The sequence below is a fragment of the Centrocercus urophasianus genome, unplaced genomic scaffold, assembly GCF_019232065.1.
Source record: "Centrocercus urophasianus isolate 14NV4802_14NV808 unplaced genomic scaffold, USGS_Curo_1.0 seq_12, whole genome shotgun sequence".
Classification (NCBI taxonomy): domain Eukaryota; kingdom Metazoa; phylum Chordata; class Aves; order Galliformes; family Phasianidae; genus Centrocercus; species Centrocercus urophasianus.
The window spans coordinates 35,984,708-36,000,199 of NW_024884364.1; the positions used below are offsets into that span (position 1 = coordinate 35,984,708).

At 48.8% G+C, this 15,492-nt stretch overlaps 1 protein-coding gene across 1 annotated transcript in view; it reads left to right on the plus strand.

The window, feature by feature from the left end:
* BCOR (BCL6 corepressor) overlaps window positions 1–15,151 on the plus strand; it is a 59,137-nt gene extending 43,986 nt beyond the window's left edge. Inside the window, 8 exon segments of the mRNA XM_042809609.1 lie at window positions 1,436–1,764; window positions 2,099–2,257; window positions 2,259–2,360; window positions 6,697–6,863; window positions 11,584–11,729; window positions 12,659–12,736; window positions 12,945–13,095; window positions 14,017–15,151. Coding sequence (XP_042665543.1) covers window positions 1,436–1,764; window positions 2,099–2,257; window positions 2,259–2,360; window positions 6,697–6,863; window positions 11,584–11,729; window positions 12,659–12,736; window positions 12,945–13,095; window positions 14,017–14,311 — 1,427 coding nt within the window. The 3' untranslated portion in view covers window positions 14,312–15,151.
* The last annotated feature ends 341 nt before the right edge of the window (window positions 15,152–15,492 follow it).

Consider the following 15,492-nt stretch of genomic DNA (forward strand, 5'->3'; position numbering starts at 1 on the left):
ACCCTGTTTCCCTGGCCGTTTCTCTCTGTGGCTGCTCCCACATGCTGGCCGTGCTGGGAGGCACGCTCCTACAGCACTCCAGCCATGGCCCGCGGTGCCGGCAGCAGCCGAGGCATCCTGCAGCCTGCGGGCAGGGAGCTGGCCCTGCTCTGAGTCAGCTCACCACAAGCCACATCACTCATGGGGCTGGGTTTTTTAACTTGCATGGATATTAAAGGGATATTCCTGCCCGCTCTTGCTGCTCTCCCATCGTGGTTAGAAAGATCTGTGGTGCTGGAAGGACGGCCCCACAGTGGTGGGCTCAGCCCTCAGCTGGAAGGCATCCTGCCCAGCTGCAGAGCCTGGAGGCTCACTGGATTTTGGTGCACAATCTGCACATCATGTGTCCCATAAACTCCCTGACATCTGGCTGGCACACCACCATGTGCATCTTTTTCTAGAAAGTGGCTCCAAAGCAAGGGATTTCTGTTTTCATCTTTAGTCCGGAAAGTCTTCTGCAAGTTGCCTTTGCAGCTCTATTTAAGGGAAGGTAGAAGTGTGAAGAGCATTCTAGATTTTTTGTTACCAGCTGGCTCTGGATCACGCCTCTTTAAATAAAGGTTTCAGTTCTGGGAGCAGCCTGGTGCCTTGTTTGCTCCTGCCACCTCTTCTCTTCTGAAAGCAGCATCACTTCAGAGACTCCTCGGTGAGAAGAGTCTGTTTCAAGTGCTGTGGGTTTTTTCCGCACCGTCTCTCAGTGGTGTGGCATTGTCAGGCTGAAGTGTCCCTTCCTTTCCAGCCGCCCTTAGTGCATCTTTCTGCAAAGAACTTGGTTCTGAGGTCATCTCGCTTCTCTTCCTGAGGGGAATTCGGGCTATAAAAAGTCAACTTTCCTGTCCTTGCTTTGTTGCAGACCTGCTTGCACTCTTTTTCTCATTGTGGCTTTTGCCCATGAGAACGAGCCCTCTACCAACCCAACCTGTCCTTGAGTGCGTCCTGCCGCAGGCCTCTCTTGTGCTGACTTAAAACCGCTGCAGGGATGCTCCCTCTCTTGCTGCCCTCACGGCTGTCCCACCAGACTCCCCCACACTCTCCATTCTCCCTCTCCCCCTTCCAGCTCCATCCTTGCAGGCGCAGCCCGGTGGGGCGCAGGTGTGGAGTGCTGGGTTCCCAGTGCCTGGAGCAGGCAGCCCAGGTAAGGAGCGGCCGCTCCCCAGCTGGGTGCTGGCAGCAGGGAGCTGAGTGCAGCTCTTCGCATTGGGGCGTCGCGACTGTTAGCGGACGTTAGGTTGCAGGATGCTGTTTACAATTGGAATGCGGCACGCTTGAAATATTAATGATTTGAAAATGTAATTGGTAGATCTCTTAAGCAGTCAAGGAGTTCGTGTTAAGTGCTAGCAATATGTTTTGCTTTTAACGCGCCATGCAACGTGTAATGCCTTTCCTTCCCGTTTAGGCTTGCCTGTATTCCCAGTGTCTCCGCACATGAAGAGCCTTTCATCCAGCAATGCAAACAGCAAAAGGCAGGCTCAGCCAAGCTGCACTCCAGCCTCGAGGTTGGCTGCCAAACAGCAGAAAATTAAAGAAAGCCGGAAGACAGATGGGCTGTACACAGACGAAGAGGAGGATTTCCAACCTGAGTCTCTGCTGCAGAAATACGCCGAGTGCGAGAAGCCATCAGGGAAACGTCAGTGTAAAACAAAACACTTGGCACTGCAGGAGAGGAGGAGGAGGTCATCCCTGACAGGGGATGACACCACAGATATCGAAAATGCCGAAGATAAGGTATCTTTATTTAGCCTTAATTGCCCACTAGCGCACCGTGTGCAGAGCTAACGCACAGAGCGACTGCACTGCGTGCATGCAGGCAGCGGTGCTCCGCGCCGGCATTTCTGTGCGTGCTTTGCACGTTCTACGTTTGCTTTCCTTACCCTGCCCATGTTTGATCTGCTGCTGTGGGGATGGAGGAGTCTCGCGTTTAAAAGCCATTGCAGGGCCTTCTTAAGAAAAATTCAGCGCCGGCAGAAGGGTGTAATTCTCTGCCGGCAAAATGCTGCATTGTAAAAGCGGGGAGGGAAAAGTAAAAGACAAAACCCCGACACGGTGATGGCTTTGACAGGTGGCGGTGCCGAAGAAGGTGAGGAAGCGCACGGAGCCCACTTCAGACTGCGACTCTTCGCCCGCCAAACCTTATGAGCAGAAGCTGTATGAGCGGCTGCAGCCCGCCCCACCGCCTCCCCAGCCTGCCGCGTTGCAGGTGGCCAGTCCCCCTCCTGAGCCCCCCCCCCAGCCGGCCCATGCCGCCTGAGGCCCGCCGACTCATCGTCAACAAGAACGCAGGCGAGACCCTGCTGCAGCGAGCGGCCCGCCTGGGCTACGAGGTGAGCCTGCGCCCGAGGGTGTTCCAGTGGGATGGGTGGGAGCCTGGTGCACTGCAGGAACCTTTCCCCCCTCCCACGGGGAGGGCTGCAAGCACGGGGTGAAGATCTATTAGCAGCCCTGGCTTCTGCCTAAATGCGAACCATCTGCAAACAGAACCCAGGGCTTTTATTTTTTTAGGTGATCTCTAATGAGCCGTGTCATTTTTGCCTTTGTCCCTGGCTGAGGAGCGGGTGGTTTAGAAGCGGGCTTTTGTTTTTCCGTCTTTTCTCCAAGGAGCGATGGGTGTGTGACACAGCACTCAGAGTCCTCCTGCACGCTCAGATGTACCGCAGGAGTGCTCCATGCATGTTGTGCCGGCGGCCTGGAGCTTCCCAGCGCTGCTCCTGCTCACGGAGCAGCCCCCTGGTGCTGTGGAAATCGGAGAGCGATGCGCTCAGTGGCTCAGCTGCTCAGGACACTTGTATTTGGGTATATAGATCTGGGAGGTGTTGTCATGCAGTGCCAGGCCTTGCGCAGCAGCGTGCAATTCCTGGCCTCAGTGTGGGTGGCCTCAGTGGCTGGGTGAAGGGACAGCCTCAACATCAGCCCTAATGGTATCAGTCTGAGCATCAACAGAACTTAAGGTCTTGTTGGAGCCTGGGCATGGCCTCTGTGTGGCCGGGGCTGGAGGGAGGCCTGCAGCTCTGGGAGAGGGCAGGCAGGAGGTTGGGCCCCTCACTGCAAGAAAGACACTGGGGCCTTCAAGTGTGTTCCAAGAAGGGCAGTGAAGCTGTGAGGGGTCTGAAGCACAAGTCTTACAAGGAGCGGCTGAGGGAGTTGGGATTGTGCAGTCTGAAGAAGAGGAGGCTCAGGGGAGACCCTACCAGTCTATACAGCCACCTGAAAGGAGGATGTGATGAGGTGGGGATCAGCCTCTTCTTCCAGGTAGGATAAAAGGGAATGGCCTCAATTTGCTCCAGAAGAGGTTCAAGTTGGATATTAGGAACAATTTCTTCTCAGAAAGAGTGGTGAGGCAGGGGCACAGGCTGCTCAGGGAGGTGGTAGAGTTGCTGTCCCTGGAGGTGTTCAAGGAGCCTTGTGGATGTGGCAGTGAGGAACATGGGCAGTGGGCATGGTGTGATGGGCTGGTTGGTCTTAGAGGTTAGACTGGGTGATCTTAGAGGTTTTTTCCAGTTTTTATGATTCTGTGGTTCTGTGGTGTGTGTCCTGTGCACAACTGCTTCCAGCTTGGGGCACTTCTAGCTGGGAGGAGGAGCAGTAGTTGCTACAGTGTTACTATGGCAATCTTCATAATTTAAATTATTTAAGATCTAAAATTTCCCATGGATCCAAAGCCAAAATATATTGCAGTGTATGCTGTTAGTTTTGAGTGGGTATTTTCTTCCTGCTTGGCATCTTCAGGAACAAGCGCTCAGTTGCATAGTGGGCTGCCACGGGACACCTGGCACTTTGCTTTCTGTGCTCCACTCAGGTCAGTGGGAGCTTCTAAAAAAATCTGTGATGAGCCAAGGTCCTGTTGAAGCAGGGGCTGAGGGCTTTCTGTCTGCTTTGCTGATAGCAGGAGCTGGCTGCAGCCCTTATCAGGATGGCTGCAGCCAGCAGCCAGGGTGAAGGTCCTGAAAGCCTTGAGCAGACCTGTGTTTGGGTGGGGTTTTCATTTTCTGTCAGAGGGCGGCTGCGCTGGATCTCCCCAGGAGCACAGCAGGGGAAGAGCTCTCTGGCTGTTAGTGGGGATGGCTGCTGTAGTTGGAGCAGCTGTGGAGCTCTGCGTCTGGCCTGTTTGCTAGCCAGCAGCTGCACTGCTGTGCTCAGTAGGAAGCTGAATCCCCTGGAAAAATTGCAGTGGTCAAGAAGTTCCACAAAAAAAAAAAAAAAAACACAACAAGCTGGTGGGTCAAGCTCATTTGCTAGCGTGTGACCTGTGGCAGCTGGAGACGCTTGTTCTCTGCCATCCCCGTGAGCAGCAGAGCCGGTGGTGCCGCGGGGCGGCCGTGGCTCATTCAGAGGCACATCGCTGTGCTCACAGCTAACCCGGGGCTGCGGGAGAGCCGTGCGCTTCCTTGGTTGGAGTCTGCGCCAGGCCCTGCGCATCAGCCTGCGGTCGTGCTTGAATCCATTACGTTTTCACCATTTGAAACAAATGACTTGAGATAATAGTAGTCTTAAAACTGTAATTTACTGTTTGCGGAGGGGGGAAGGAGGAGGGGGAATTACAGGGAGCATAAAGGCTTTTCGGAAAAAAATTACAAGCAGCTTCTGTAATGAATGCGACGGGAGAAAGGCTGCCTGTGCGTGTGCTTGCTCAGTGCTTTTTATTCCGTGCCTGGACTTGGGAAGTTCTCTGGTAGATTAGGGAATAAGTCCCATTTGGGAAGGCAGTTAAATGTGTAGGGGGGGCAAAGGCTCTGGTAGGCTCTCTCCGCTGACACTGGGAATTGCCTTGGGGCCCAGCCCCACGCCGAGCAACACAGGTTGTCGTGTCTGCTCCGGTCAGTGGGTCTGTCTGTACTTCGTCTGGGAGCAGAGCAGAGCACCTAACAGGCGTTGAGCTTTCCTGTTGCACTTTCATGGCCTTCCTCCAGTGCTGGTGAGAGATGCTTGTGGAACCCAAAACATGTTTGTAACACCACATGTCCCCACATTCGCCACCGATGGCTAATTTTTTTGTGAATTGAATAAATCATGTTAAGAAAAAGTTAATGAGGCATTTAATTAATTAACAATGTAGAGTTTTATGGGCTTTATGGTTACATTTTGTGGTTAATGGCATTCTTCTTATAGCCTCTTAATGTAGAATTGCCCGACAGAATTAGCGTTTTTGGCCAGCGGTGGGTCCTCTGCCCTGAAACGAGCCTTTTCCTTCTGCAGAAATAGTTGAAAGGCCCTTTTCTTATTCTGAGCTGCAAAAGCTATTTTAAACGGTAACTGCGTGCTAAAAGTGGCGCTGAGCGTGGCCAGGCTTCTGCTGCCTGCAACCATCCACCCGTTGTGTGGCCGGCAGGGAGGCCTGGTGTGCAGGGAAAGTCATGCCTTTAGGGTATAATTTCATACCACTCTTCCTTGGGAAAGCATGAGGTGAGAGCATCCTCTTCTCTGGGCTGGTTCTTGGCCCTGGGGGCAATGAGTGGGATGATGGTGGCCAAGACTCGGGGTGGGATGGCTTCTGGCTGCTCCCTTCTCGTTCTCAGGCTGGTTGGCGTGGGCCTGTGAGAAGCGTGGCTCCATGCTGTATCCTGGATACCAGTCCCCAGGTCAGGGATGCTGGGAGCGCGGCTGATTGCGGGCTTTCTGCTGGATTTGAAGCCAGGAGAAATATCTGCATTGTGCGTAGTGTTCGCTGAATTTTTGTCTTTTGACAAAGCAAAGGGCCCCCTGATCCTTGCTGTACTTTGTAATCCTTGGGTGCAGCAAATGCACAATCAGTGCTTTCATTTTGCTGTGTGTGTGCCTACAGCATCACTTAAAAATCATAGAATCACTGAATCACAGAATTGTTTGAGTTGGAAGAGGCCCTAAAAGGCCTGTCTTGTCCAACTCCCCTGCAGTGAACAGGTACACCTGCAGCTACATCAGGGTGCTCAGAGCCCCGTCCAGCCTGACCTTGAGTGTCTCCAGAAATGGGGCTTCCACTGCCTCTCTGGGCAACCTGTGCCAGTGCCTCACCACTCCTATTATAAAAAACTTCTTCTTTATATCTGGTCTAAATATCTCCCCTTTTAGTTGGAAACCATTTCCTCGTATCACAACAGGCTGTGCCAAGGAGTCTGTCTCCTTTCTTCTTATAGCTCCTCTTCAGATACTGAAAAGCTCCTCTCAGATCTGTCCAGATTGGATTGAGTTTTTTTTTGCACAAAAAGAGGAAGACTTGCATCACCCCAAATCTTTGGTTGGACTCCACTGTGGTGCACTGACTGCAGGATGAATGGTGCTGAGTTTACAGCACTGGGTTCGCTGTTTGGAGCTGGTGCCATGCTTGGGTTCCACCCAGGAATCAGCGTGGGTGAAGATGGGATTTCCCCGGTGATGACGGAGCCAGGCTTTTTTGTTTCCTGATAGTAAACTGTCCTTTATTTGTTAAATGTGTTTTGCATCGGGTCACGTGCTTTTTCCTTTTACAATCCCAACTGATGTTAGCCACGATGCTGTTGCACGTGCAGAATCCTGCACTCAGAAGTGCAGGTGTAAGGGCCAAAGCATTGCTGCCAGCCCCACGCATGGAATTATCATAGCGATTGTGTGTGTCGTCTCCTCCATAATCTTTTTCTTTAGAGAAGAGAAGCCCGTGCAGTGACAAATAACTCAGTGTGTCTGTTTTTCGTCCTCTGCTCTTTCCAGGAAGTGGTGCTGTACTGTCTGGAAAACAAGGTCTGCGATGTCAACCACCGTGACAACGCAGGTTACTGTGCCCTGCATGAGGCCTGTGCCAGGGGCTGGCTGAGCATCGTGCGGCACCTCCTCGAGTACGGGGCTGATGTCAACTGCAGCGCGCAGGATGGAACCAGGTGAGCAGCACCCAGCACCGTGATGGCCACGTGGGGATGTGCCTCGTCCTTTTGCTTTCTGCCCCCAAACTTGCGTGAAGCCCCCAGGGTTGCAGTGCTGCTCTGCCCCTTGTCTTTGGGGCCAGGCCTCAGGCTCTCAGAGTGATGGAGTGCTGGAATTGTTGTGCCTCAAATTCAGCACAGTGTGGGGTTTTTTTTTCTCCTGGGAATTTTAACAAGTTTTTTTGTTTTTTTTTTTTTAAAAGAGTTTGTGAAATCCCCAGCTGCAGGGCAGGAAGGAATGATACTTGAGCTGCAGCTCCATTTGTCTGTGCTCCAGGTCCTTTGAATTGTGCCAAAAGAGTGGTCTTTGCCTTGTTAGTGGTGTTACTTTTAAGAGCACTTCAGGCTTTTGCAGCGATTGGTTATGCAAGCCCTATATGTGCTATATAAAAATGTTGTTTTGCTTAGCTGTTAAACCATACTGTCTGCGCGTTGCATATTTTGGATTGATTTTTTTAGTGCCAGTGCTGGCTTTTGTTTCCCTTAAGAGAATTGTAGGGGTATTCACAGAATAGATATTGAGATTGGTTTTGTTTTATGTTTTCCATTTTGCTTTGAGGATGTAGAGCATGTGGCTCGGCATCTTTTCTAAGCTCCTGGTGCGTCTCCTAATGGAAAGTCCTACCCGACCCCTAAGCCCGCCTTTGGCCACCTCTGCGGGGCTGACCTTGGGATAACTTTTCCCCCGAATATGCATTACTTGATCGCAGCTATTTGTGTTGGGGACAGGTCGCTTTGTATTCCGCCAGGCTCCTGCTGCTTGTTATCTCAAATTGTTTATCACATTTGCCATCACCATCCCAATAGCTGGGGAGGGAAAATCAGCATGACTAAGGTCTGCTGCTTTTGTTTTTAAGCTCTTCATGCATTAGCTGGGTAAGGGAGGAGTCTGCAGAACAAAAGTTGGGCTGTGGGGTTGGTCCATCAGGGCCCCAACGGCTGCCCCAAGGCAGCCACTGGAGGAGCCCCCCAGGGGCACCCAGCGCCCCCTTGAAGGGATCCCAAAGCTGTTTGTCCCACTGACGGAATAACTCAGATAGCAAACCACCCGGAGCTGTGCCATCACTGCCACCTGGAAGTGTGGATTGGGTTTCAGTTCAAAGGTGGAGTTGATCTTCCAGGAACAATCTCGGCTGGTGTGAAAGTTGTTTTGGAGAAAATGCACTTTAGGAGTGCATAGTCTGACCCTGGATTTGCTGTCAGAACTCAACTTGTGCCTCCCTTTGCTTTCTGGTGGCAGGCTTAGTGTTTTTTGAGATTGTGTCCCGTGGACAGTGTAAATCCCAGGTGCATGCAAGCCTGATGCTGCAGTGCGACTACCAACAGAACTGAGAGCAGAGGCTTTGGTGGGGAGTGCCTGAGCAGTGCTGCCTCTGCTTTCACTTGGGCCAGCCTTGTCCATCTCCCCAGAGCAGCTCCCGGCATTCATAAGACAAATCGCGTTTTGATCTTGAAGCCTGAAGCAGTTCTCATCCTTAAAACTTTTGGGAGAAAAGCGGTGTCAATCTTTCTCAACTTTGTTGCTTTTCAGGTTCCAATTTGTAGATTCATAGAATTGTTTGAGCTGGAAGGGACCTTTAAAGGCCATCTAAACCAACTTCCCTGCGATGAACAGGGATGGCTATGGTTAGATTCCTGAATGTGTTGCCCCCTTGGGAAGATATTTATGTCTTAAAAGCAAACAAACAAGAAAAAGAAACCCCATCATCAAAGACTTAACACCCCACCCCTGCTTCTGTAACTGCACTGAATGTGCTTCGTTGTCCCCTCCACCACCTCCCCAGTCCACTCATCAGCCAGAGGTATTTTTGGTCGCTCTGGGAGCTCTTGAGTCCCTGGGCAGCAATAGTGAGCTCATTCAGCATGCTGTTTGGGCAGCCAGCGTGAGCCCGCAGTGTCACCATTGGTCAGTGTGTCAGGGGGGCTCGGTTTGGTTCCAGTTCCTGACACTTGGGTCTGTGTTGCTGTGCTTCCCTATGTAGGGAAACAGGCTGCAGTGTTTTCCCTCCTTTTCCCTAAATGTGTGTTGGGGGATGCTGAGCTGTTGCCAGCAGACAACGTGCTGAGGTGGCTCTCTCCACGCCCTCTGGTTGGTGTTGGTAGGAGTAACGAAGCCTCTTGCTGCAGTGAGGAAATCTGGATGGTGCCTGGAAGGCTGTGAGCAAAACCCGTCTGGTCTAAATTGTTTATAATTTTGGTGGTGGAATGATAAACCCCCAATGAAATGTTTTCTTGACTCGAGCAGTAAAAATAGTAGTAAGGGTTGGATGGTACATCAGAGTGGCTGAGATGCGCGTCTGCTGTAGGATGTCACTGCTCTTGAATGTCCCCAGACCCTTCTGGGGCCTTTTTGAAGGGTATGTTTTAAAAACAAACTGTACTGCTGTTAATGGTACTATTAGGGGTAGAGAGTGTTTATTTCATCAGTGCTCAGGGCAGAAAAGATTATATGGGCAAAAGAGGGCAGGAGAGGACTCACAGGGATCTTTTTCTCATGTCAGAAAGTTGCTAGCTCCAGCACTCACTTCTGCCACTTACGAATAGGGTGGTACGCCCCGTCAAGATAGAGAAACATTCCTTCCTTTGCCTGCCCTGGTGGGAGAAGCAGATGTGGGTATCCTTCACACGATCCCACCGGTGAGCCTGCCAAAAAGCTGTTCTAGCAATAAAGGATCCTGTCAGTGCCCCATTACTGCTTTATCTGCGTGAATCTCTCCCGTTTTTCTCCCTGCCAACATTTTCTTTCCTTCCTTTGCTTCCTTCTATTTATCGTTCTTCCTCCTTCTGCACAACCTTGCTGCACCTTTCCTTCTCATAGCCTTCATAAAATGCAGGTCGTGCCAGGGTGCTCTGTGGGCGGCAGAGATGGAGCTGCTCCATCCCACTGCCTGCCCTACTGCTGCCCGGTTGCAGCACCCTGCTCAGCTGTACAGAGGGGCGAGAGGCTCCCTCCTGGGGTTTTCTTCTTTAATAAACTTGGCCGGGTGTTAAATCGATGGAAACACCGGGCAGCAATTGAGGTGCTGTTTTTAATAAGTTAAGCAATCGTCTTGAATTCGTTACCGCTTCTAAAGCCACTTAGGTAAGTCAGTTAAAAAAAAAAAAAAGAAAATGACAACAAACAAGAAAACCCACAAACCAATAAACCCACAGTCCTTCCCCCACTCCGAATGAAACCAGAAAATCCTAATTCTGAAATAAAATGGAAAACAGTTCACCATTAAAAACTGCAGTAACATGAGTGATTAGGGGATAGAAATGTACTCAGTGTTGGAACATTGTGTGCACCTTTCCTGTGCCCTGCCAGGTTTTTGGCATGAGATGCTCTGTGCCCATGGGCATGGTAGTGTTTTGGTGTGGGTGAGTGTTGCTGCTGCACATGCACTGAGTGTTGAGGGGAGGCTGCCTGGGCTGCAAGGCAGTGTGGCACCATCTTTCTCAGGGCGTATTGTTTCAGTGCAATGTTGGAGAGATTGATGAGGGGTGCTCTGACCCTTGGCATGGAGTGAGCCCTCCCTCTGCAGGGAATGAGCTCCACACTCTCTGTATTTGCCTCTTAATGTCTGCGTAGCGTGTGCATGTTAACAGCAGAACTGTGCACAGCTTTCCAGTGAGATGGGAGCAAGTGTGAGTGCTTCATGTCCCCAGTGTTAATCATCCTACATCACAGCCTACTGGAAGGCACTTGGAATAAGCACACCTGGAATGTATTTCTTCGTGAGATGCTGCATCTCAAAGCTCCCTGCCACCAGCCCCACTCTGCAATAGATGTGAAGGCAGCGGCTGTCCCCTTCTGCGCCCCGGCCCCTCACTGTTTTGCATAGCCACCAATCCCAACTCACTCCCTGGCCACCTGCCCACGCCAGTGCAGTCCTCACATAGCAGGGATGCTGCTGCGTGTGGTGGGGGGCTCGGCCCTGGTGAGCAGCCAGCACCACTTGGCACACAGGGCCCAGGGCTTTTCTTGCTCCACTTCCAGATGAGGTTTCCTTGTGATGCGGCTTGGCGAGTTTTGCAGGCAGGCAGCACGCGGTGCTGGCTGCAGCCGTCCTTCTCTCTCTAGACTTGTGATCTGGCAGGGGCAGCCGCGTTTCTGCTCAGCAGCCTGAGGGGAGGGAGAGGAGCGCAGTTGCTGTGGCTGTTCGCCCCTGGGCTTGGCTGTGTTCCGTTCCCTGCTCTTTGCTGTCCTGGGAAATGATGGGATTTAGCACGTCTTCATTAGTCAGGGGGCGATAGGTTCTGCTTCCAGACTGCTCCCCGTTACGTATAATAAATTTTAAAGGCAGGCTGAATGGGCCTGTGCTGCGCAACACGCTGCTAAATGGGCAGAGATTTGGAGCGGCAGAGCGACTTGCAGCGAAACGATGTTTGTGAGGCATCGTGCAAACTCCTGCTTTCTGTTACAGGGCTGTAATTATTGTACCGGCCCTCAAAACGCGGAAGGCCATGAATAGCTGCAACAGAAATGCCTGCCCCGAGCAGTGTGACTGTGAAAAACTGAGAGGGGAAGGAGCGCTGTGCGAGTGAAACTGACAATGAGACGATTGACAGCTGTATTAATAGTGTTATTCGCTATAAATAACTTTGGTCTGAAGTCAGGAGTTTCTTTTCAAATACATTTACATAATTCTTGAGTCAAAGTGTAACGCCGCGATCTCTTTTTTTCCCTTCTCCCCAGACCTATCCATGATGCAGTAGAAAATGATCACTTAGAAATTGTCCGCCTGTTACTGTCTTACGGTGCTGACCCAACGCTTGCGACGTACTCGGGGAGGACCATTGTGAAGATGACCCACAGTGAGCTGATGGAGACCTTCCTCACAGGTGGGTGGCTCCTGGGTGCAGATGGCCATGGGGTGATGTTTCAGCCCCAAAAAGTCCTACTCCTTGCTTCCTGGTAGGGGACTTGCAGAGCTTCCCTCTGTGTACAAAAGCACAGCCAAGTTTCCCATGGTCTTTCTTTTTTCCCCATGTATTATTTTTTGCAAGTTCTGCTTCATTCTGTATCTCATAAAATTATGCCTACATTCTTCTCTTCAAACATGTGTCCATGTTGTAACATACTTTTAGAGTTTTCCCATTCGTTTTGATTAAAGACACTTGTTTTCCCTACTAACCTCACCTCTGGAAGTTTCCAGTACTCACAGTCAATCAGTTTAAGCACTTACCCATGTACCAGCACAGAGAACACATAGGTGTGTCAGGACACCAGTACTGTAGACTTCCTGGTGTCTTGAATCCCAGTGTTTTTTCACCAACTCAGTGTTCAAATCTCACAAGTTACAGCTGTGTAGCACACTTTGATCTCCTAAACATAGTTGTAGGGAAAAATCTTTTCATCAGTTTCTTTGTGGCCACTGCTTCACCCCCAAATCGATGTCCAGAGTAACTGCAGGCCAAAAAGCATGGCAAATCCCACATTTCACAGAAATAAAAGGTCATTATTAGCTACTACAGTTTGAGGTCAGGTCCATCTCTGTCAGACCCAGGGTGGTTATGTGATGTCATGTGGTTATATGTGGTCATCGTTTCATGTGATGGGAGAAGGGACGCAGGGAGAAGCAAATTCCGGGCGTGTTTTGAGGATGGCATGTCCATGATGTCTTCCATAGGGTGTGCATCAGGAATATGCTGTGTTTCTGGTGGAAGGCTTGAAGTATGCATGGTGGGACTCTGTATGACACACGGTTTGCTAAACTTGCCAGCTTTTTGTTCTCATCAGTATGTTTTTGTTGTTGTTTTTTCCTCTCCAGAGTATTTAACTGACCTGCAAGGTCGAAATGGTGATGACCCTGGTTTGTACTGGGACTTCTATGGAAGCTCTGTATGTGGTAAGCAAATGTTACCCTTTATCTCTTTGTATGTGGAGACTTCCAAAGCATGCAGCAGGTGAGGGTGGAGGCTGGTTTGTTTTTGTGGCAGAGGAAGTTAGGAAGAAAGCAAACCAATTTTTTTTACAGATCATATTATTGGAAGGGAAGCAAGACCTGTAGTGGTCTCTTAAATGTTGACTTGGTCTCTTTATTCAATTTTATTTAGATCCGAAGGATGAATCTGGATTTGATGTCTTGGCAAACCCCCCTGGCCCGGGTGAGGAAGATGAAGATGGCTTTAGCGATGTGTTTGAGTTTGAATTTTCAGATGAGCCTCCCTTGCCATGTTACAACATACAAGTGTGTCTCTCTCAGGGGTAAGAACACATACAGGTTTTGGGCTTGGGATGGCAGCAACTCATCTCTGCTGCATAGCAGAGTGAATGACATTTGAACACAAATTCCTCCCCTCATTCCAGCCAGACACCTGGTATAACATCCCCAAATGCAAGCATTTCTAGTGCTTTAAATTGGCATTGATGTCTGTAAAGTGTTCTTAATTTTATGTAATGAATAAATTCTGCTTTGCTGAGCAGACATACTTTCGGGATCGTCAAAACACGACAGTGCTACTGCTGTTCTAGGTGCTGCAACAGAACTTGTTTAAACTCTGAATGAAGTCAAACACGTTACAGAAGATACTATGCTAATAATAATAAGCAAAGACCTGAGAAGTTTTATTCTCTGTTATAGTCAAGATATAAATTAGCTTAGTAAACAGCTACCATTTGTCATTTGAATCATTTTAATGACAGCTGTGGGAAAAGTAGTTCTAAATACTAATCAAGAAGGAGGGCAGGTTTTAGCATGTTCTCATTACTTTGGTGATTGATGTAACTCAAGTTTTCTGAGCAGAAAAGTAGGAAGATTAAATTATTGTCTTCTGAACCTGAAAAATAGCCCTCCAATGGCTTGTATTCAGTATCAGCATCTCTGGAAGCCAGAGATGCTGAAACTCACGTTGTAACTGTTGGCCATCCCCTGACTTGCTGCCAGGCTCAGACTGGTGAAAGTTTGAGACGTTGGTACGACTGCTGGCACACGTGCTCACAAGCCTCAGGTTTGCAGGCTCCAGCACCTGCATCCACGGTGTGTGAGCCCCAGGGCAAAGCTCTTGGCTTGGAGGGGGTGGTTTGTTTGTGTGGGGAGGGCAGGCTCAGTCACACAGCGGTGGAGCGGTGGAGGGTTGAATAGCTTCGTGTCAGTTGCTGGAACGTTTTTTTCCTTTGCCTCCACAGACCGCGAAACTGGCTCTTGCTCTCAGACGTGGTAAAGAGGCTAAAAATGTCGTCTCGCATCTTCCGCTGCAACTTCCCCAATCTGGAAGTCGTCACCATCACAGAGGCAGAGTTTTACAAACAGACTTCTCTCAGCCAGTTGTTCGCTTGTGCTACGGACCTTGAAGCGTTTAACCCAGAAAGCAAAGAGCTGTTGGACTTGGTAGAGTTTACAAGCGAACTCAAGACTTTGCTGGGCTCCTCGCTTCATTGGTTGCATCCACATGAGGACCCTCCCTTCGACATCCTTTGGTGAACCAACAGGCCGTTTAATGTACAGTGCTATATACAATTACTTCTTTATGTATATGTGTTCAAATGCAATTGTTTCTGTAAAGAAAGGACACTATTAAATATGAAAATATCTTTCCTTTATATAAGAGATCTGAATTCCAGTTGGATGGATTTTGGAAGAATTTTTTTTTAACTTCAGTCAGTTTTTACAAAATTGTTATATAATGTTTCTTTAAATGCACACAGGCTTTGGGATAAGTTTGTTATTACTTGGAACATTTTTTTTTTTTAGAGAACACACCCACACACTGACTTTGTTTCATACAAAGCACTGATTACACAGAACATACTTTTTATAGGTGATGTGATCAAAGTCATGTGGCTTGTTTGGGAGATAGGATTCGGTAAGGCACTTGGTGATATTATTTTTGTTTTTTTGTTTACAGAATTACCTGCTTTGGCCAGGTAAGCACTATTGAATATAATTCAATAGTTTGTAATATAAATTAAACCATATCCATACGCATCAACTAATTGTAAGAACTTTTATATCCTAATTTAAAAGCTGTGAAATTTAGTTTTCACACATCAAACCGGATTGTTTATATATGTTTAAACATTTTATGCTCTTTATTTAAAGAAGACTTTGAACTATTTTTTCTGTACCTTGTAAAATATTGAAAAACTAACATATGTTGAAGTTGCTTGAAAACTGTACATAAACTAAATTTTCTGAATTGTGTGTTTATGTTTGAGATCTGTGTTTTAACTTTGTAAGTAAATCTCCTGCCTTTGTATTTATATTTTACAAAAATTTTCTTAAAGGCAATAAAACTGTTGAGAAATGAAGATGCTAACATGACTCCCATTAATTCTGTGCATGATTGTGAAACGAGCTCTGACTTAATAATGTTTATGAAAAGAGGCTCTACGTGCATTTCCTGCAGAGCAGAGCTGAGCTGGCACAGGTGCTCGAGAGCGGTTCGTGAAATCGGAGGTAGAATCTACATTGACTTTCTAAATTCAAGGTTACGAGAAAACATTGGGAGCCCTTTATGGGACAGAGGCTTAAAAGCAGCATTCACAATACTTTCGGCATTGCCTTTTAGTTGAAGAATTGTGAATAGGTTCAATTATTTTTCCTCCTTTGTCATCTTTTTAAGTTGAATTGACTGAATTTTCTTTTCAGTGGTGTCTGCAGAG